The 23,120-nt window shown below is 35.6% G+C and overlaps 2 protein-coding genes and 1 pseudogene across 3 annotated transcripts; 2 read left to right on the forward strand and 1 right to left on the reverse strand.

Annotated features, from left to right (window-relative positions):
• Nucleotides 1-1,450: 1,450 nt before the first annotated feature.
• LOC109169794 lies at nucleotides 1,451-8,667 on the forward strand (annotated as a pseudogene).
• On the reverse strand, nucleotides 5,569-20,939 carry LOC109170622 (exocyst complex component EXO70B1-like). Of its 2 annotated transcripts, XM_019319817.1 has the most exons (4): nucleotides 19,866-20,939; nucleotides 17,910-19,242; nucleotides 8,276-8,282; nucleotides 5,569-5,579 (listed from the first exon to the last, which is right to left on the reverse strand). In XM_019319817.1, exons 1-2 carry the CDS (start codon nucleotides 20,712-20,714, stop codon nucleotides 17,932-17,934), a joined length of 2,160 nt encoding a protein of 719 aa, XP_019175362.1. In that variant the 5' UTR covers nucleotides 20,715-20,939; the 3' UTR covers nucleotides 5,569-5,579; nucleotides 8,276-8,282; nucleotides 17,910-17,931. The 2 variants fall into 2 exon arrangements, with proteins under 2 accessions (XP_019175362.1, XP_019175361.1); XM_019319816.1 differs by lacking the exons at nucleotides 5,569-5,579; nucleotides 8,276-8,282 and having other exon boundaries at nucleotides 17,792-19,242.
• On the forward strand, nucleotides 16,370-17,706 carry LOC109170623 (LIM domain-containing protein WLIM1-like). The gene is made up of 5 exons (XM_019319818.1): nucleotides 16,370-16,686; nucleotides 16,805-16,901; nucleotides 16,991-17,034; nucleotides 17,103-17,192; nucleotides 17,273-17,706. The coding sequence occupies exons 1-5, from the start codon at nucleotides 16,549-16,551 to the stop codon at nucleotides 17,492-17,494; spliced, it is 591 nt and encodes a 196-aa protein (XP_019175363.1). The 5' UTR covers nucleotides 16,370-16,548; the 3' UTR covers nucleotides 17,495-17,706.
• Nucleotides 20,940-23,120: the final 2,181 nt, after the last annotated feature.

The following is a 23,120-nucleotide window of genomic DNA, read 5'->3' on the forward strand; positions in this document are numbered from 1 at the left end:
GCCATGAGGTTTAGCTTTTAAGGTTAGCTTTTCTATTTTAATGTAATAATCTGTCAAATTTATCCAAGCTAGGTCTGATTGTATCAATGTGTGCAAAATTTTGGATATTTTGGAATGCCGTACAGTATTTGTTTTGTTGTGCAAAATTTTGGAATGCCATTTGGACCTTGGTTGACCAAAAGTAGTCTGTCCAAACGAAGGTGTAGTTGGCTGGAATAATGGTGATGATTGAGTATTGAAACTTAAGCTAGAACCAAATGTTGGGTTTGTTGTTTGAGCTAGAAAATGGATTGGCAGATGACTGACCAAATGGGGAAGTTGATGAGGCCACAAATGCAGAAGTAGTCATTTTAACCTTTCTAGGTAAAATAGTAACTTTGTCTCCTGCCTGGTAATCCTCAAACCTAAGTTCCTCATGACTTTTGTCTTTATATACTGGCATTGCTGAAATTGACTCTAGTTTCCCAGCAGTCTGTGTACCACTATCTGCCTCAGGTGTCGGCTGGTAAGGAGCCACTCTAGATCCCCGGGGTTGACCTGAAAAAGAAGAGGTTCCAAAAGCTGGAGTAAATGTTATTATGTATGTAAATGTTAATAAGAGTATATGGGGACAACCAATTCAGGGAGCTTTAGCTTTGAGAAAATAAAATCTTAATCTGTCATGCACATAGAAAATAAGTTAAAAATCTCACCAAATGCAGAACTTTGAGTGCCAAAGGGTGATGGTGTTGTGTTGAAAGGAGTGATGGTATATTATTTTACTATAATAATACGGAGTATAAGATAGAGAATGGATCATCATGCACCACATTAAGTGATTGTTGATGAAATAGAGGCCTTTATGAAGCAGATTTTGTAATTTGTAATGGATCTTTTTAAGCTTACATCTCTGTAGGGGTAACATCTGTTAAGGCCAATCTTGCAGTCTTGAACTTTTTCCTGAGGAAAAATGAAGCTTGTCTTTTGAATTCATGCAAAAGAGGACCATCCATGGTTGTCTGTTTTCTTTGTATTCTTTTTTTTGTTTGTATGATTCTCTATGTTTCTTTTTCTTTCAGCCCTGATGATATGATTGGCTATGGATTTGTATCCAATCAAGCTTTCTTTTTGTCATAGTTACACTGATAGGGAATCATATTCATAGCACCATTTGTCCTGTTTCTTTTTCTTTCAGCCCAAAAACGTGATCCAATTCCACTTTTGGTCCTATGCTCTGTGTTCAAACTTTGATAGAAACCATGCTGTTTTTCATGTTTTTGTAAGCAAGTCAGCTTCTTGTTCAGGTTCTAAGATATCCCGATCTGGACAATTGTTTTACTCAAAACTTGCAATATGAAATCCAGTATCACTCGCCTGAATCTGAATATTTGACCTGATGTTTCAAGCCCTTTGTTACTAGTACACTCTTCATAGACATGTAATATCTGTTAGTTCATTGATTGGATTGGACATGGTTGATATAAAAGATGGGAATAGAGTAGGAGGAAAACAAGTTGCAGTTTGAGAAAGCAAACCTTAAATCTGTTGATCACAACCTTAAATCTGTTGAGATATAGCCACATAAAAGCAGTGGGAGTGCAGAACAAAGTCCTTATCTGCAGAGCACCTCTTCCTTCTCATGTAATTAATTTTTATTTGTTTTTAATTTTTTGCTTCATGGTAGTCATTGGATATGGTAGATTTTCTTGCCAGGACTTGTCAACTTCAACACTCATCCTTGTACATAATTGAGGAAGCTTGTAGTATTTGATCCTTCTGTTGACTGTTTGAGTAATAGAAATTGATGTAATTAGTTTTTAACATTCTGCAGATGGTTGAACTAGGAAGACTGAGGAGGAGGATAATAAAGTGAGAGCTGCTGTGGAAGTTTTTGGTGAGAGTAATTGGCAGGTTGTTGCTGCTTCCCTTGAAGGACGGACAGTTACCCAGTGCTCCAATAGGTCAGTTATCTTTTTTAATGGTTAGAGTTTGTCATGGCATGTTTATTATTGAGGTTGAGGTGATCAAACTATTCTATGTGATATTGGCACTAGGAAATCTTAGTTTTTTACAAAATTATATTGCTTAATTTGTTCTGAGGTAACTGCCACATTAAGGTTATGATTGATACTTTTTAACAAGTCAATCTCTACCTTAACTCTAAGCATATCTTGGCCTTGTGAAATTCAGAGTCCCATAATCTGAGTTAAGGAACTTTCCAATTGGCATACATACTTGTCTCAAAGTCTCAATATTCAAAAGATTAGCACTCAACATGGAAAGTCTTACCCAAACTAGGGCAAATTGGTATACATACTTATTTGTGTTGTTACTTGATTATTTTTAAGCGATATGAATTTATTTTTCTTGTCACTTGACTGTTTTGTAGCATTGGTGTATAAATAAACAATGGACAAAGAATGGATGTCAAAAGATAGATTATGTTATGAATATGAGGTTGGAGTAGAATCTTTTTTACAATTTGCTAAAAAAAATGCCGTTGATCCTAATTCAATATCATGCCCATGTGCAATATGTGGCAACCTAAGGAAGCAACCTCTTGATACTATAAGGGCACACTTGTACCGTAATGGAATGGATGGAACGTATGTGTCATGGATATGGCACGGGGAGAAGGCTACGTTAAACAACTCAATAGATGATGGCGGTCTAATTAGGGGAGAAGAGCATAAGCTTGTTGATGAAAACCCTATAGATATGGTAAATGCTGCTTATGAGGCATATTCAATTAGAATATATATATAAAGTTGAGAAGTTTATACTTTGTGGTAAAATACTATAATTGTAATTTGAATATATTTGTATATTTTATTTTATCAAAATTAATAAAACCGATCAGTAGTGCCCTCAATTTTAAGTAACAAATATGCCCTTTTATAGAGTGTACATAATTCCTGTAAACATTCACTTGAAAGTCTCTTTTGATTAGGTAAATTAAAGAATTTAATTCAATTCAGAGTTGATCATGTTTGGTAAAATAGGTAGCTTTTTAATTTATTTTGACTTATTTGATTTGGTTAAATAACTAATATAAGTGTTTGATTAATTAGCTTTTTTGTAACAACTTATTGTTTCAAAATACGTATTAAAACAGGTAGGATTCTTCTTAGTCTAGCATTTATGTATTCAGGTTGTTCCCAACCGTATAACAATTAAGATTTAGTGTAATATTACCAATTAATGAGTTCAGTTAAGAAATCAAAAAAGATGAAGTGTTCCCCCTTTTCCTCATTTCTGTTTTTATCATGTCTGTTTTCACCTTTCAAGCATGAAGCATCATCTTTGTCTTAGAAATATAATGTATGGTGCTATGGCAGAAATATAATGTCAAGTTTTGATCATGTTTGTCTTAGAAACTAAGCGAGCAGCAAAAGGTACGAAGAAAGCAAAACCTTTATCCACATAGGCTTGCTCGTAAAGGATATGCGCGTCTTGCTAGTGAAATTGTAAGTATTTATCTCTATTCACTTTCACTAATAACTTAAACTCTTTTTAACCCTTAGTTTGACATTGATAAATCTTCTTGGCTGTAGTCAACAGAATTGTGTGATGATGACGAAGTGAATAGAGCTATACTTTGGAAGAAAGGGAGAACTAGTAAGCAAGGAGAAATAGAAGGAGATGTTTTGAAGAAAAAATTTACAAAGATTGTAAGCAAAACCTTTAATTTACTGGTACTATCCTCTTTATGTATTTCGAAAGATTGTGGTTATCATGGTCATTTGTCATGAATTACAGGATGAATATATTCAGCAAAAGCAAGATGGTTTGTTGCAACTTCAAGGACCAAATGAGGACATCCTGACACAGGCTCTTGAATCTAAGGAGAATGGAGGTCGGGTGAGGGCTATAGGTGGACATGTCAATCCCTCAACATATTTCAGATTGGGTAAAGGGATGCTTCCTAACCATGAGAAAAATGTCCTTCTAAGACGACAAGCAACAGTAGAAGACAGAGTTGCAAAGTTAGAAAATTTGGTCCTTCAAAATGTTGCCTTTAAATCATCTCCGATTGAAGAAAAAGGGAGTTGTACTGCAAAGGATGCAAAGGGTGCGATGAAGCTGAGTGAAGAAGAAATTGGTTTTATGAAACAAAAATTGGATTTCGAAGATGATGATGATGAGCTGCAGTTTATTGACAAAGAAGATGTCTTGGAGGTAAATATTCACTCTTTACTGAAGTTTACATTTTACTTAGTTTCTTAGGCAAAAATTACTGTCTACGTATTGGTGCCTCTGTCAAATGTTTTGCAGATTTGCTTCATCCTCTCAATTTTCAAATGTTTTGCATTTTTCATATAAACTGTAGGAGATGTTAATTTGTGTATGCATAAAATTCACATGCCTTTGTTAGTATATTTATTTATTTAGCTAATATGTGTATATTTTGCAAATTAGAAACAATGTAAGAAGAAACCGAGCAAGGAAGTCAAAAAGCTTGAGTTGAACTCCTCAAGTATGCCTAAGTCATAATGGCTACTATACTGTTATTACAAGCGTGCACTTGGGAATGGAGAGAGTTTAAAAATAGTGCTAGATGAAAATGTCTTCGGGGAAGAATGTACTCTATATGTGCACGACGAAGATGTAACTCCGTTTTGTCAATTGATGCCAATATCGTACACATGTATTGCTGTGTACATATGGTATGATTTAATATATATTTCGAGTCAATTATATATACTTATCACTTCTATGCTTTGTTATTCTAATTCAGTTTCCATTCCAATGTTAGGTATTTGTATAAAAAGATGATGGAAGAGAACAAGCTTGAAAAATTCAGATTTATGCAGCCATGTCATGTAGGTCATGTGCCAACGACAAGAACAGAAAAAATTTCCTAGACAAACAGTTGGAAAGTAGGGCACGAGCTTTAGCAGACAGACTGATTGACAATCCAAGTAGTGCATCACTTTTGGTGCCATGTAATGTAGGGTAAGAATGGTTACAATTATAATTTCCATTGCATATTATTTTCTATTGATGTAATATAATTTTGTGTTTCTGTATAGTTTCCATTGGATTCTGACAGTTATCAACGTCAGTAAGGATATTGTTTATTTGTGGGACCCTCTTAGTCATCGCATTCGCGATGATGATTGGAAACATGTTGTAGAAATGTAAGTTTTTTTTTTGTTATTTCTTTCGATTTATATCAGTATGATTATTACATAATATGAATAATCAACAATATATTTGAAGGGCTATTAAAATGGTTCATGCGGCCTCTGGGAATGGAAAGAAAGGACGAAGTAAAACTGCTTGGGAAATTGTCAAGGTAATTTAATATTTGTAACTAATTACATATAAGTGTTTGTATATGTTAAATTGTAATGCACATGCAAATCTTATTTAACATTTGTAGGCTCCTCGTCAGCCGGATAGTAACCAATGCGGTTTCTATGTCATGGCTTACCTGAAGACTTTAATTGAGAACATGTCGGACATTGATGATAAAGATTCTGTTCAAGCACTGGTAATAATTCCATTTCTAATTCGTGTTTAAAATTATTTTGATTTCAATGTTTCAAAGTGGAAATATGATGCATTTGAGATTCTTGTTGCCAGTATAATTTTGAGTACTCCATTTATTGTTGATGTTTATTGAATGAATGCTTTTTAGTTTTTAATTTGATCCTTTTATTCACAAAGTTTAAAGTGGAGAGATTAGAGAAAATACAAAAGCTCTTGCCTTTAGAACTGCTAAAACTCTATTACCATATAGTGGTTCTTGAAAATTACTCCTAACTTATTTCGAATTTCATTGCAATTACTAATTTATTTACTCACTTTTTACATGTAGTTCCAACAAGTTGAATATGACAAAGCGGTTATTGATCTGGTGCGTTCTGAATGGGCCGATATTGTATAAGTTATATACAGTAGGTATGATTTGATCATTAGAACGTTGTGATCTTTTAGACTTCGTGGAATTGTTTGTTGTAGTACGACTTCGTCGAATTGTTTTTTGTATTATTATGACTTGGATGATATTTGATTCGATGAGAATTGGTCATGGAAGTATTTACACTTGTTATGTTGAACCTTAGCTTGTGCAAAATTATGTAACTACACTTGGCCATGGTGAATGGATAAATTGTTTTTTGGTATATGATTAAAATTTAAGCAGGTTAAAAACCGTTGAGACAACGGTTAAAAATCGTTGTCTATTTTACAATAGAGAACAGTTTGAAACTGTTGTCTTTTCTACGAAAGACAACAGTTTATGGGCGTGACTTTTAACAACAGCAATTTCAACAACACACAATAGACAACAGTTAAAAAACCGTTGTCTATGTGCATCACTTTTAACAACACTGGTTTCAACAACATTGAATAGACAACGGGTCAAAAACCGTTGTCGTTGATAGAAAAGACAACGGTTTATAACCGTTGTCTATGTGTGTGACTTTTAACAACACCGGTTTCAACAACACTTAATAGACAACGGTTCGAAAACCGTTGTCGTTTCAAGAAAAGACAACGGTTTTTAACCGTTGTCTATGTGCGTGACTTTTAACAACACCGGTTTCAACAACACTTAATAGACAACGGTTCGAAAACCGTTGTCGTTTCAAGAAAAGACAACGGTTTTTAACCGTTGTCTATGTGCGTGACTTTTAACAACACCGGTTTCAACAACACTTAATAAACAACGGTTCGAAAACCGTTGTCGTTTCAGGAAAAGACAACGGTTTTTAACCGTTGTCTATGTGCGTGACTTTTAACAACACCGGTTTCAACAACACTTAATAGACAACGGTTAGAAAACCGTTGTCGTTTCTTGAAAAGACAACGGTTTAAAACCGTTGTCTATGTGCGTGACTTTTAACAACACCGGTTTCAACAACACTTAATAGACAACGGTTGAAAAACCGTTGTCGTTTCTAGAAAAGACAACGGTTAAAAACCGTTGTCTATGCGCGTGACCTACAACAACACCGGCTTCAACAACAGAAGTTTTACCCCTACGACAACGGTTTTTAACCGTTGTCTATGTGCATTTTTCTTGTAGTGGCTACATCGTTTCGTTCGTTCCAACATGGGCCGGCGAGGTTTCTTAGGTTTTAGGTTTAATGTTCTCATTTCTTTAGTCAAACATAGTCTTGGATGAGAAGAAATGTCAAAATACCCCTAGATTACACGGCCTCTTGATGGAAATACTAACGGTGGGACTAAAAGTGGAACACATTCAATAATAGTGGTTATAAAGTGGCAAAAAAAATTAAGGTGGACTAAAATTGGAAATGCCCCTATAACAGTAAGACAAAAAATGGAATTCACTCTTTTTGAAATATTCATAATTCTTTATAAGATAGTATCTCACCTATAATGTCCTACCACTGAAATTTGATCTTATAACCACCCATTTAAAATAACAACACAGAAGTATCATGACACTTCATGATAGTTGACTAGTTAATCACACTTTATTCTCACTGGATTTTCCAAATACTCCCCCCAACAATTTTATAAGTTCAGTGTTGGGGAAAGGCAGCGAGCCCAAATTCATCAATGCATAACAAAACAAAGCAGCCCAATAAACCTAAGTCACACGAGAAAGGAGGCAAATTTGACTAAAGACTTTATTAGTCAATTCATGTATTAAATAATGATGCCCGCATGGGTAGCTCAACTGGTCATAGAGGTGAAACTTTGGAAGAATGACCAGAGATTGAGTCTCACCAGCGGATGTGAGCACCGGTCTAGCCTCTCTATGGTTCATGTTCAGTTGAATCACCATGATTTACATCCAATAATATGTGATTATATTGTGTATAGTTTGTAATAGAATTAATTCCAGCAATGGTCCCCCGACTATTACGATTTTTCAAAATTGATCCTTGACTTTTAATTTGAACGAAAAAGACACTCAATTTTCTAATTTGTTCCACTAATGGTCCTTCCGTTATCCATCCATCTCTTAACCGTTAGTTTTAGGGGCAAATTAGTCTTTTCTTTAACTTGCTTTCTTCTTCCCCATTTTCCTCCTATCCTAGCTTATTTGACGCAGAGAAATTCCTCATTTTCCTCATAGCCTAGCTTATTTGACACAGAGAAAACAATTGGCCAGCCAGCACTTGTGAGACTCTTGCTTGCATATAATTTCAGTGTGTAATATGCAACAAAGCTGTTGTCTTATGAAAGCTTTCTTCTATGCGAGACTCTGCTTATTACAGGGGAATTCCATTTCTGGTGGTGCTATCAAAAAATTGGTAACCAAAATCATAATCTTCGCACTCAAAGCTGAACATGACCTAGAAATACAACTAAGCAACTTCCTTCTAGCCAAACACACCTCCAAAGAAGAATCTAATTCCTAGAAGATCCATCAAACCTTGCAAAAAGTAGCCAAAATTGCGGCTGAGTTTTTCCAGATTATCAACAGAGAAAAAGAACATGAGAAAGTGAGGGAGGGAGGTGACTTGTGATGCTTTAACTTCACTCAGGAAAACAATTGATTAGATGGAGTACATAATATCAGTGGAGTCTCTTCATGATAAAGATAAAGACGAAGCGGGAATCAAATCTAATTTATTGGAAAAGCTTTCTTTTTTGCAACTATCTCTGCACAAGGAATCCAATGGTGGAGGTGCTGCAATGACAGATTTGAAACAACAATTGATACAGAGTATGAAGAACAAATTTCACATGAACTCCATCTGACCATGCAAGAAGTAGCAGAAAGCGCAGCAAAGTTGTTGAACATAATCAACAGTAGAAGTTGATGATGATGAGGCAAATGAAATTCAACCATCAAATACTTGGTTCCTCACAAACTGCGAACTCTGAGCCACGAGTGTGGGCAGTGGCTCAGCTCCTAGATCGCATCCCCACCACCACCAACTCTCGCCAGCCGGCCCACAAATGTTCCACCCGCAGCGGCCACCATCGGCGTGCCTCCATCAATCTCAACCGAAGGCTGTCAATGTGCATCCTGGCCGGAGAAGTAATCGGCTGACAACAAGTCCCACAGACCATCCCCCTTCGTCATTTGTAAGGCCGCTACGACGACTCCCCTCACCATCCCGAACAACGTCAGACTCCGCAACCTGCCGGAATTCCCTCGGCGACCCCTCGGACCCCAGAATTTCAGGAGGTTGGCGATCGTCAAATTGATTGGGGGGAAAGGATCGCGATGCACTCCCCTCTCCGTTGCCCCCCTCCGATTGGCCATGCACAGCCTCCATCGCCGGAAAAGACTCCACATGCGACGGACGACTCGGAACCCCCTACTTCGCAGAGCCTCCACGACGTCTCTGAGAGGTTGAGAGAGGCCATCGCCAGCCTGGACGGCCGCCGGAACTGCCATAGACGAGGCTGGATCGGGATCGCGATTGTTCTCCAAGTGGAGTTCTTCGTGCTTCGTTGCGTCAAATAAGCCAGGCAACGCCAAGTGTACTGATATACTAGGAAGAAGAAAGCAATATACTCAAAATACAGAATTACCCCCTACACTGACGTCCAACAAACGTTTATTAGACGGAAGGACCTTTAATGGAACGGTTTAGAAAGTCAAATGTCTTTTTTGTCCAAATTAAAAGTCAAGGATTAATTCTGAAAAATCGTTATAGTCGGAGGACTATTGTAGGAATTAACTCGTTTGTAATATTATTAATTTAAGTGTTCAATTGACCTCCAAATATAATTATTCACAGCTAAAATAGTAAACTAAAAATACGAACTGAAAGAGTCTAAATCCGAGTATAATGTGAAAACTTATTATTTATATCCATTTAGTCTTAAAATGCGAGGAGTTATTAGAGTAATCATGATGCCTTGCCTAAGGTGTTGCAATGGCAGCTCTATGCGTGGTGTGATTAATAACATTTAATATTTTTAGCATGCTTATGCCATCATATATAAATTATCAGATTTGGACTGTGAAAAATGTGTATTTAGGGACAACAATTTTAATTTGACCTATAGATATCCAACAAGTCCATCTCGCACGTATTGAAATTTTTTTAGGTAATAATAGGTGAATTAAAAAAATAAACTAGCAATAGGTCGAGTTGGATGTGAACTTTAAATACACCACCCCCCTCCCCCAACACACACATATATAATGCGCGCACACACATATATATAATGTGTGTAATTTATAGTAAAATAAAAACTAATAATTATTTATAAAAATCTACAACTATAACTCATGTTAAAATTTTACCTTTTTAGTTCTAATATATAAGTTTATTTGAAAAAAAATTAGTTGTTATATTTGAATATTTTTATTATTTTATATTTTAATATGCCTTGTGAAATAAATTAAATATTATTATTTTTTAAAAAAATAATAAGATAAAAAAAAGTAGTGAGTATCTATATTCGGTGAAGTTGAATGAGTTTGAAAACCATTCACTAACGACGGGCTGAGGGTAAGAGTAGGGTGAAGAAAGTATAGAACGGATTGGATGGTAGATGAGTTAGGCTCTTATTATATGACTAGTTTTTTACGCGCATTGCGCGATTGAGATAATGTCCAATGTTTTTTTTTTTTTTTTTAAATAAGTACTTTAAGGTATATCAAGACAAGATTATATTCAAATTGTTCATGCATAGATAATTGAATGTTAAATTTGTGTATTTAAATAGGCAATTCTAAGTTTACAAATGCAAGATAATATAGTCAATATTGATTATAATTGTCAATAAAATAATTGTATAGATATGGTTGAAATCAAATACGGGACATAAGGGAGAGCAAATAAAAATTAGGATATAAAATATTAAATATATACTAATATTGAAGAGCTAACTGCTGATTGTCAAACAAGGACACTTCAATTTGTTGTGTAATTTGAATACTCTTTTTGTCAATAAATCGCCCAAATAGTTAATATGATTGGCTTAATTATATTTTTTTAATTTTTTCAAATATCTTTTTATCAACCGTTGATATAATTCGCTAGTCAAATCCGCTAATATAGACCTTGTTTGGTTAATAGCGAATCCACCATTTTGACGTTTTGACTTCAGTCAAAACGCCAAAAACCATGTTTGGTTACTCAACGATTTGGAGCAGCGGTTTGCTCCAAACCGCTGAAATCCTAAACGCGGAGCAACATTTGGGGTTGGAGTTTTGGGAAAGGAAAGTTCTTCCCAAAAAACACCCTCCATTTTTATTTCTATTTTATAAAAAAAAATTTAAAAAAAATAATTACACTAATCCGTACTTTAAATAAAGAAGCCTCAGACTTCTCTTCTCTTGCCCATCCGATGTGGGATGGACAAGAGAAACTAATTGGCGTTGAGCTCCCTTTTATAAGGGAGCTCAATGCCTTTTATTTTCTAAAACTTTCGATGTGGGATTTTTATCCTACATCATTTTTGTTTTTTTTTTTTTTCTTATTATTATTATTATTTCAAAAATTATTATTATTATTATTATTATTATTATTATTATTATTATTATTATTATTATTATTATTATTATTATTATACTCTTTTGGTCATTTTACATGTTAACCGCTAATCTAAACAGCTAATTTTACCTAACATCTTTTTACAAACCGCTGATACAATCTACTGGTCAAACCTGCTAATATAATCCGCTATTTGCTAACCGCTAATTGCTAAACAAGGCCATAATCTGCTAACGCTAATCGCTAATTGCTGATTGTCAAACCAGGACAATGCGAGGTAATTCTCACTTCAATTTGTTGTGTGATTTGAATACTCTTTTTGTCAACAAATTCCTCAAGTAGTTAATATGATTGGCTTTATTAATTATTATTTTTAAAATTTTTTCATGGTATTAATAAAATACTTGGTAAATAAATATATAGCATTATTTTGTATTTTAACTTTGATATTTAATTAAAAAATAATGCACAAAAAAGAGAATAGACAATGTAGTGAATATAATCAATTGATGAATTTGAATGTAAAGAATTTTTACATTGGAAAAATATAAAGACAATATAACTAATAAAATTATTTTTCTTAATTAATTCATTGATAATGAATACTTTTTTTAATAAAGACATTGTAGGGACAATATAGCAATATAATCAATTGAAGAATTTGAATGTAAAGAATTTTGATATTTGAGAAAAATAAAGACAATATAACTAATGCAATTATTTCTCTTATTTAATTTATTGATAATTAATTTTTTTTTAATAAAGACATTGTAGACACATAATTCTAAATTAAAGAAATGCATATGTATTTTTTTTTTTTTGTAGCTACTAAATTATTATTTTAAATTAATAAGAGTAAAATAGAGTACTAATTATGCCAACTTTGATTTGGATGAGGTTCGAACCTAAGACCTTTCTTATTGAAATCAATGAGTAAGTTAACGGTGAACTAACAGAAGTTAATGGAAAAAATAATATTTAACGGAAAAGTTAACGGATAATCATATTCATTAAGGATAAATTAGGAAATCTTAAGGAAAAATTAAAATCTGAGCCATTCATTTGATTAAAAAATTTGACCGCCATTTTTTCTACCCATTATAGGCCTAACTCTCTTGAGCTCTTATTAGTATATACTAGTTTTTTACGCGCATTGCGCGATGGATAATGCCCAATGCTTTTTTTTTTTAAAATAAGTACTTTAAAGTATATTAAGACAGGATTATATTGAAATTGTTCATGCATAGATAATTGAATGTTGAATTTGCGTATTTAAATAAGTAATTCTTCTCCCAAAGGTTGAGTCCCCAACCCCAAGGGCCCCACACTCCGACCCGACAGAGCATTGTGGGAAGTTGTAAATCATGGTGACTCAATGATTCAGCAGACAGGGCCAAATGCTGATACGCACAAGGAATCTGCCCACTTGTGACATAATTCCCGCACTGCCGCCGCCGAGGTTCAAACCTTCGTCTCTTCTCCTAAATACTACCCACTAAACCATTGAGCTAAGCCCGTGCGGGTTAAATAGGTAATTCTAAGTTTACAAATGCAAGATAATATAGTCAAGATTGATTATAATTGTCAATAAAATAATTGTATAGGTATGGTTGAAACCAAATACGGAACATAAGGGAGAACAAATAAAAATTAGGACATAAAATATTAAATATATACTAATATTGTTTGAGGAGATTCCGACATTAGGATTTGTGGTTAAGTTCTATTAAGACTTTAATATTAGAATTAGATTAATGGTGTAGTTATAATTCTATATTAGACTTTAATATTAGAATTAGACTAACGGTGAATTATCGGAAAAGTTAAATAGATAATCATATAATTAAGGATAAATTAGAAAATCTTAAAAGAAAAAATTAAAACCTGAACAATATGAACCATTCATTTGATTTAATAATTTGGCCGTCATTTTTTCTACCCAATGTTAATAATTAAATAAATTCGTTGGTCAAATCCGCTAGTATAATCCGCTAACGTTAACCGCTAACTGCTGATTGTCAAACAAGAACATTGCGAGGTAGTTCTCACTTCAATTTGTTGTGTGATTTGAATACTCTCGTTGTCAAAAAATCTCTCAAGTAGTTAATATGGTTGACTTTATTAATTATATTTTTTTAATTTTTTCATGGTATTAATAAAATACTTGGTAAATAAATATATATAGCATTATTTTGTATTATAACTTTGATATTTAATTAGAAAAATAGTGCACAAAAAAAGATAATAGATAATGTAGTGAATATAATCAATTGATGAATTTGAATGTAAAAATTTTTACATTTGAGAAAAATAAAGACAATATAACTAATAAAAATATTTCTTTTAATTAATTTATTGATAATTAATAAAAAAAAATTCACTGAATAAAGACATTATAAGGATAATGTAGCGAATATAATCAATTAATAAATTTGAATATAAAGAATTTTTATATTGAAGAAAAATAAAGACAATATAACTAATAAAATTATATGTCTTATTTAATTGATTGATAATGAATAATTTTTTTTTTTTGAATAAAGGCATTGTGGACACATAATTCTAAATTAAAGAAATGCATATGTATTATTTTTTGTTGTAACTACTAAATTATTATTTATATAATTTAAGAAGAGTAAAATAGAGTACTAATTATGCCAACTTTGATTGGGATGAGGTTCGAACCTAAGATTTTTTTTTTTTTTTTTATTGAAATCAATGAGTAAGTTAACGGTGAACTAACGGCAATTCTTAAAATTTTAACGGAATTAGTAACGGTGTGTGGGTATTTTAGGAAATTTTAGTGTAAAATTTAAATCTGATCAATCTTTTAATTAATCTGAGTCATTCATTTGATTAAAATCTGTGACCGCCATTTTTTTTACCCATTATAGACCTAACTCTCTTGGGCTCTTATTAGTGTATATATATATATATATATATATATATATATATATAGTAGATAGTAGATGTATTCCATCAAGGAGACAACACTTTAAGTGAAGTGATAGCAATTATAAATGCATTAAACCTCAACCATCACATAATTACTCAACCTATTAAAGCACAAATGAATTAATCTCCGCACTAGACCACATCGTGGCCCATCACATAATTACTAGAAAATGGCGACCAACAAATGAAAGGGAAGTTGTAAAATTAAAATCAATCAATGCACAATTGGACTATAAAAGGAACTTCACACCCTCTCTCAACTAGTAGACGACAACCAAGAGCTACACAATCCCAAAACAACCCCCAGCTAAGATAGCCAAACAGTTAACTTATAATCACAAGGTTTCAAGTTTGACTCGCCCATTAATCTATTTGGTTTAAGCATATTAACTATAGACAACTTATGCTAATTACCTTCTTATGATCTTTTGTCGACTAAGATCGCAAAGACAAGTTTAACTTAAAACAGATATTCAACAGTAATTACAGATTTTTCCGTAAATCAATAACTACACAACTCCTTTTCAATGCAAGCACTCTGATCTCTCTCCCTCTGCAACATTTTCTCTGGACAGTGAACAAAGCACAAAAATTCTCTCATTCCCACACTAATCAAACTACCTACTTTATGTTATTACACTTTTCTCCTTCGATTGTGGGTACTAATATTAATTATAGTGGTCCAAGATAGATTGCCAGCTAACTATTTGATGGTTGAATCATTAAGGGCTCTCAACAACTCTCTAAAAGAACAAAGATTTTTAAATTTTCTTTTTCATAATTTCTTATTCTCAATTTGATTAGTAGTTTAGTACCCAGACAGGAACAATAAAAACTCATTTAAACAGAGATCCATGTTTCATCACTGCTATAGTGAGATTGTGACTTGCCCTAGTAATCCAGTCAATAATGGTGATAAAGAATTATTTATTTTATCCAAAATAAGTCAAGTTTAATAATTTTGTTTTCAAACAAATTGACACATATAACACGACAAATTATTAAATTTGTGACTGATAAGTTGAATATTGATGGTCCAGCACTCGCCCTCGCCCAAGTGGCTGGCCTAGTCTATTTTGATTCGAGACTCGAGATCCTTGTTCGATTTTAGAAAATTGTTTCCCTTATAATTTTGAAGATCAACTTGTAAGTAATATCCTTGATTTAGATATTTACTTTTCAAATTTAGTCCGATCACTTTACTTGGTAGTTTAAGTTGTATAAATATCCAAAAAGAAGGTTTGTAATTTTTTTCAACCTAAGCAATATCATATTTTTCCAATTTTCCTTAGCTATATCTTCGTTGTTTCGTACGAATTGGCTAGCCGTTAACTGCCTATATCATAAAACCCGATATTCAAATTATTTTGAAATCTAATTTTCGAGTTTATGATTATTTTCTGACCATCATTGTGTGCAGTTTTGCATGTTCCCTTATGCCCCACTTCTTTTGAATTTGATTCACTGGCATTTAGATCTGCAAACCATATACAGCAGCAGCACATTACTGTAAATGGTCCTCCACTTTATATTCCATGTTTTTTAAAAAACATTTTTAATGAAGAAAAACACTGTTAATTAGTTGTCCCTCAAACATCCCAGGAATATCGATCTAAGATGCCTAGCTATATTTCTACTTTTTTTTTTACAATTCCATTGTGATGATGACACAGAACTCTATCAGTAGGGTATCAATTCAATTTGTGAAAAGAAAGTAACAACGCATGTGCACTTTTGGTGAGTTTGCAAGGAACAATTATGAGTCTTTCTTCTTACAGGTGTTCTTGATTCCCCCCTTACATACCAAAGTTTCTTACTTTTAAAGTTTTCTTTCCAAGTTGGGGAAATATATTTTATTCCCAGAAAATGGAATAAATGGTTTTTTTTTTTTTTTTTTTTTTTTTAATAATTATATATCAATAATTATTTAAAATAAATGAAAATAATGCAGGCAGATATATGAAAAGAAAAGGTCTAAGATGGGTAGGGTGGTGCTTTCAAGCTGGGGATAATAATTGTGAATGTGTCCATTTCATTCTTTCGATTAGTTATATTTCTGCATTTGGTTTCTCTCCCTCCTTCCCTTATCTCCCCACTCTCTTTATCTTCCATACCTCATTTCTGGAGCAGAAACCAGAAGAGAAGAGAAGAAGAGAGAGAGATATATATATAGTTACAGACAACCATAATTATATATCTATTTTTCTTGAGAGATTCAAAGTCGATCATGGCGTCGTTCGCAGGAACCACACAGAAGTGCATGGCCTGTGACAAGACTGTGTATCTGGTGGACAAGTTAACTGCAGATAATAGAGTCTACCACAAAGCCTGTTTCAGATGCCACCACTGCAAAGGCACTCTCAAGGTTCACTCTTTAATTTCAACTTTTGGTTTAAAATTTTGATTCAGTTCTTTAGTTTTCTTGTTGTTGGATCTTCATGTTCCATGGGTTTTTACTGTTTATGTGTTTGTTTAATTTGCAGCTTGGGAATTACAACTCCTTTGAGGGAGTTCTGTATTGCAGGCCTCACTTTGATCAGCTCTTCAAGAGAACTGGGAGTCTGGACAAAAGCTTTGAAGGTAGAGGAATATATATCTAGAGCTTTAAAAAAAATTTACCTTGATAAATATCTGGAGTTAAAAAAATTTATCTGGACAAATATCTTCAGGGACACCAAAGATTGTGAAGCCAGAGAAACCAGACCTGAGTGAGGTAAGACATTGATTGAATCATGGGTGTGAAAAGACATTATTCATAGGTTAATGTTCCATTTGAAACAGAAACCACTGGCGGCTAAAGCATCAAGTATGTTTGGTGGGACAAGGGAGAAATGTGTGGGCTGCAAGAACACGGTGTACCCAACCGAAAAGGTAAAGCCAAATCGAATGCCTGAGTGAGTTTTCGACATCAAATGCCCAAATCATGATTGGTTGGAATGGTAACTTGATAGGTTTCTGTGAATGGGAGTGCCTACCATAAGAGCTGCTTCAAGTGCACCCATGGAGGCTGCGTTATTAGCCCGTCCAACTATATTGCACACGAGGGCCGCCTCTACTGCAAACACCACCATCTTCAACTCATCAAGGAGAAGGGAAACTTGAGCCAGCTTGAGGGAGGAGACAATGAGAAGAATTCAGCTCCTATGGTCACAGAGGTTGCTGCAGAATCCTAATTCGAATCCTGTTTCGATCTGCATCTCCTGAAAAATGGAGTCATGCTTTATTATTTAAAATTGTGGAGTTTTTGCAGTGTGCATTTCCTTCAATGTACCTGTCCATCATCATAATCTACATATGCATATTGGTTGTTTACTTTGCCTTGCCTTTCTTGTTTTGTATCAAGGGATTATATTGAGATGTTCAAAGTGTGATGATTCAAGTTCAATTCTCATGTGTTATGGATTATGGGTTATGGGTCAAGACAAAACAACACAAATCTCCTTAAAGATCAAATCTTTTTCACCTCAAATCACTAAATACAAAGTTCATCTTGTACATTATTTCATACCATAAAACAACCACAAAGTGGATAAAGATTCTGGCTTTTTGACCAATTGCATGCACTATGGTGGTTGTCTAATAGTACTACCCTGATATGAGATTTGGGTCATCAGAATTCTTGATTCTCATAAGATTGCTCAACAGAAAATGATGATTTCTTTCCTTCAAAGCGCTCTCTAGATTCTCGTCGCCTTGATCTGCCACCTGCCATCTGATTGTCATCCTCAAAGATCTGTTCCAGCAGTCTTTGTAAAGACTCAGGAGACATGTAGGCCTTCACCTGTAGAAGATATGAGAAACTGTTCAAAAAGTCTGAATATGCAGGCACAACAAGGTTCACAGTGGCCTCTCTGATTTGCTCTCTCAAATCTGAATCTGGGATTCTGTAAGAGCTCTTATGTCTCTGTGAAATATCCTCAAATTTTTTCATGAAAGCTTCCATCCTTCCTCTTGTCATTGCTCCTATCCCCTCCTTGTTAACTCTCTTCAGCTCTTCGGTTTCCAGAAGTTTGATTAGACTCCCCCATGCTTGCTTCTGATACTGATAAGCTGACTCTTCTGCAACAACTTTGTACCTCTTTCTCATATACTGCTCCCCTAATAAAACCCCAAGTTCACAGTTTCTAGTCCTCATGTAAATGTACCAGTAAGTGTTCATGGCAAATATGTGGGGAAGCACTTTATCCTTGTAACTCGATTTCTTAGTTTCAACGTTCCTCTGAATCGCTTCCATGACATTGGAAACTGCATCTCTCAGTAGATTTTCATCTGTTTCTGGTTTCGAGAGTGCCCCGGATTTCCACATCTGTTCAGTTCTGAGTACTTTAGCCATTGTTGCACTGTATGCTTCAGTTGCAAGGTATTTGAGGTAGTTAATCGCGTAACGAACAAGTTTTGGCACCGAGCCATCTTGAGGAGGCAAAACATCATGGCTTCCTTCAATCTGAAGGCCAAGTTCCCAGAAAACTTTGGTAGAAGAGTGGACTACAAGCTTTTCTAGCTCTCTGAATCTAAAAAAGATGCCTGCTCCAGGTTCACCTTCGAAAATCTCTGAGAGTTGTGGTTTCAGATTCTCTAGTGATTCAAACATGTCTAACAGCTTGAAAAGCTTCTGGGGTTCTTTCCTGCTTCTTGCTACTCCTTCTCCAAACCTGAAAAAGACTGCCATTATCTTGTCTGCAATCTTCACAAAGCATTCTCCCCATATTGCTCCATCCACAATGGTTCCAAGAACTTGGCTGCACAGTCTCTTTTCTGATACAAACACATTTTTGACAGCAAGTTCAAAGTGTTGGGTCCAAAGGCCTATTGCCATCTCCAGGCTCTCCCACTCCATCTCATCAATGTCTTCAGGAATATAAGTTTTCAGGTAATCAGGGTTTAATCTCATCAGTGTCTTGGCTGCTCTTTTATATCTTACCTGTTAAAAAGAAAAAAAAAATGTTAATCAAAAGCAAGTTTAAGAATGTTCTCCTGATAATTTGCAATTAATATAAGGGAAATTTTGCATTTTTGAAACTTCAATTATACCCGTGGCACAGTTATATGCATCAACTCCTATTTGGGAGAGCTACAGTTATGATGTTAACCACGGGTATAACTGATGACCAAAAATATAATTTTTCCTTAATATCAGTTCTCATGCGAACAGGACTTCATGTGTCACCGTGCAGTAGCTCACCATTAGGTATGTGAAAATGCACCACAAAGTGTTTGGAAATACACCATTATGTGTGGTGCATTTTTTTTGGGTGTGTGGTGCATTTTGTGCTGCATTTATCTGGTGCATTTCTGAACGTGGTGCATTTATGTCAATCTGCACTAGCTGCACCAGGCCACGAGATGTCCTGAGCAGACCCTAACTATAAGAGGTACCTTTGTCCTGAGCAGACCCTAACTATAAGAGGCATCTTTAAGCCTGTTCAGACTAATTCAAGTTCACACCGAACTGACCCAATTAAGGGACAAAGTGCTGACCAGATTGATTTCCAGTTCGCACAGGAAGCCATGTCCGCATTTTAACATGTATCTAATTACTCTTACCTTTACAAAAATATCAATGCATATATCCAAGCAATCATTGGCAGCCAGGGTCTCAGAAATTCTTCTGAGAACTTGAATTTCCAGTTCACTTCCCAAGTCAACTTCCTCCCCATAATCATCCTGTTGCATCACTCCTGTGATGTTCTGGTGCTTCAGCTTGTGCAGCAAGCTCTCATACTCATCCTGCAGATTGATCAACGCTTCATCAACCAATCCATCGAACTTCATGGCATCCACCTCCGTCTCGCAGAGAGCTTTCAGGGTAACCAAAGTCTCCCTCAGCCGGAGCGTCCTGTACTGATCAGTAGCTTTAGTCCTGCTCAGAAACTCCACCACTTCCTGCAACTTCTGGATCGCCGGCTCGCACTCTTGGCTAATGGACCGGATCGCCTCGTTTAGGTCGTCCACGCACTCCATGTACTTGATCAGCTTCCTCAGCCTCCTTTTGCCCGATTTCTCGCCGGAGATCTTCGCCGCCAAATCAAGAAGCCGGCGCTGCAGAGACTCGGAGAGCTTGAAGCCGTCGAGGAGCGCCAGGGATGGAGAGATGGCGCGGTTTATTCTCGCGTCCAAGGCTTTGTTAGCAATGGAGAGAGACTGTAGAGGCGCCACTCTCTTCGACGCCATGATTAGATTTTCACGCATGGCGTCGAACTTCTTGTCCATCTCTCCTAAACTGGCGTTCATGTTAGCCGAAGCTTTCAGCAGATTCTTGAGATCCGAACAGGCCTGTTGGAGCTTGGCAAGTGTTTGATCATCGTCATCACCATTGCCGCCGCCGTCTTCAACCTTAACATCATCCGTTGACGACGTTGTCGGATGGTCGCTGAGGCAGTCCTCTTTAGGCATGTTCAATTCTCGATCAACTTTTAATTTGGAGATGGAGCTAGCTGTGAATGGCGTTGTGTTGGGGAAGTAAGGGGAGCTTAAGAGGTTTAGAGGTATGGACAAGAATGTGGCCAAGGTAGAGACAAGACACAGAGAAGTGTTCGAGAAGGACTAAGTCTCGACGTTAACTATGCGTATGGGAATACAAATGGCAGGTTCTATGGCAACAAAACGGGCACGGAAAATCCCAAGGTTTGTTGTCTGTTCTTTTCGAACCTTCCAGCATCCAAACCGGCTGGCACACAAAGTGTTTGGTCAGTGCAGTTGTATAACCTGGACCTGGAGGGTGTGGTTGAGTGAAATGACTCATCTATCCTTAACTAAAGATTAAGGGTTCAATTCTTGATTTTGAAAATGAAGCAGCCTTAAATCTCTAGGTCAGCTGTCCCACCTAAAATAGGTGTTTGGGATTAGTCATTGTGTCGGACTGCAGTTGCCAAATTAGAGAATAAGTGGAGCATAATTCTTGTATTAAAATATCAAGAGTCCAGTGCTTGTTAACACCTTTTGAATTGAATTGGTTACACATGATCTTTCTAATATAATTTATTAGTATATAATAATAATAATATTAATAATAAAAGTAGTGCAGCTGTATTAAATTCATTGTGCAATCAACAATGATTGTTGCAATCAACAATGATTCCTTGGTGACAATTTAGATTCATTTGGTACTTAGTATTAATATGTCACTAAATAAACCAACAATGATTCCTTAGTGACAATTTAGATTCATTTGGTACTTAGTATTAATGTCACTAAATAAACCAACAATGATTCCTTAGTGACAATTTAGATTCATTTGGTAGTTAGTATCAATATGTCACTAATCATTCGAACAAGAAGCCAGAACATTTTTTTTCTCTGAATTTTCACACCTCTTCAATTGTTTTATAGTTGCTCGATATTATCTAATTTAACAAAAGAAACGAGGAAAATAATAGAATTATATTTGAAGATACAATTTTTTTTTTAAAGAATGATAGCTTTAATGAGATTTAACATTAAAAAGTTATTCGTAATAATTAAGAGTGAACTAGATGATTGTAGTGCTGATAATGTTTAATACAAATTTGGAGTGTTAAGTGTACCCCTTACTTCTTATATTAGCAGGGTACATATACTAGATTAGTAATTGCTTGAATTAACTTGCGAGTATAACGGTTCTTATATTAAGTGTAAGGGTTCCTGCATTAAATGCTTGGATTACTTCAAACTCCAGACGGTTACTACTGTAACTGCTTTGACTTTGACCATTCCAATAATACTTCCAGTTGGACCTGAAATTCGTGTTTCTTAACTCACTGTAACTGATCAATTGTTAAATTTTTAGTTATTAAAGTAATAAATGGGTTGTAATGTGTCAAAGTAACCAAAAAAAAAAATTGTCAAAACAGGCTTTGCTCACTATTTCAATAAGTAATATTTGATTTGAAATATGTTGAGACGGATTTTTAAGATATAAGAAAAAATTAAAAATAAAAGAGGTAGGAGGTGAAAGACTCACCACAAATTATATCATGGACCAAAGTTTACTATCGCATTGCGAAGCCTAGTCCACAATATAACATTTGAAAATTCACCAATCATTATGGACCATGATCTACATTGTAAGGTAAATCACTGACATAAAGATACATTTTTATTATACTAAGGGTGTGTTTGGAAACTTGGAAAATGAGTTCTGGAAATCATTTTCCAAGTTTCCAGTGTTTGGATGTGCCTGGAAAATCAAGTCAACGGAAGTCATTTTTCGTTGACTTTGGAAAATAGGCTTGTTTTGGAGGAAAATGACTTCCCCTTTTTTTGGGGGAAGTCATTTTCCAACTTTTACACCAACTTCACACCACCACCAACATCATCAACACCATACCACCATCACCACCACTATTGCCGCCGCCACCACCACTATACCCCCGCCACCATCTCGCCACCACCACTACCACCACCAACACCGCAACCACTACCACCACCACCATCATCGCTGCCACCAACACCACCACCATACCGCCACCACCACCATACCGCCACCGCCACCACCACCACCATACCACCACAACCACCGTCGCCGCCACCACCATACCACCGCCACCACCATCGCCGCCACCACTACCACCATACCACCGCCACCGCCATCACCACCATACCACCGCCACCACCATCACACCACTGCCATCACACCGCCACCGCCGCCACCACCACCACCATACCACCGCAACCACCGTCGACGCCACCACCACCACCACCACCGCAACCACACGACCACTGCCACCACCGTCATACTACCACCACCATCACACCAACACCACTACCGCCGACGCCGCCACCACCACCATACTACCGCAACCACCGTCGACGCTGCCACCA

This window comes from Ipomoea nil, unplaced genomic scaffold, assembly GCF_001879475.1.
Source record: "Ipomoea nil cultivar Tokyo-kokei standard unplaced genomic scaffold, Asagao_1.1 scaffold3321, whole genome shotgun sequence".
Lineage (NCBI taxonomy): Eukaryota > Viridiplantae > Streptophyta > Magnoliopsida > Solanales > Convolvulaceae > Ipomoea > Ipomoea nil.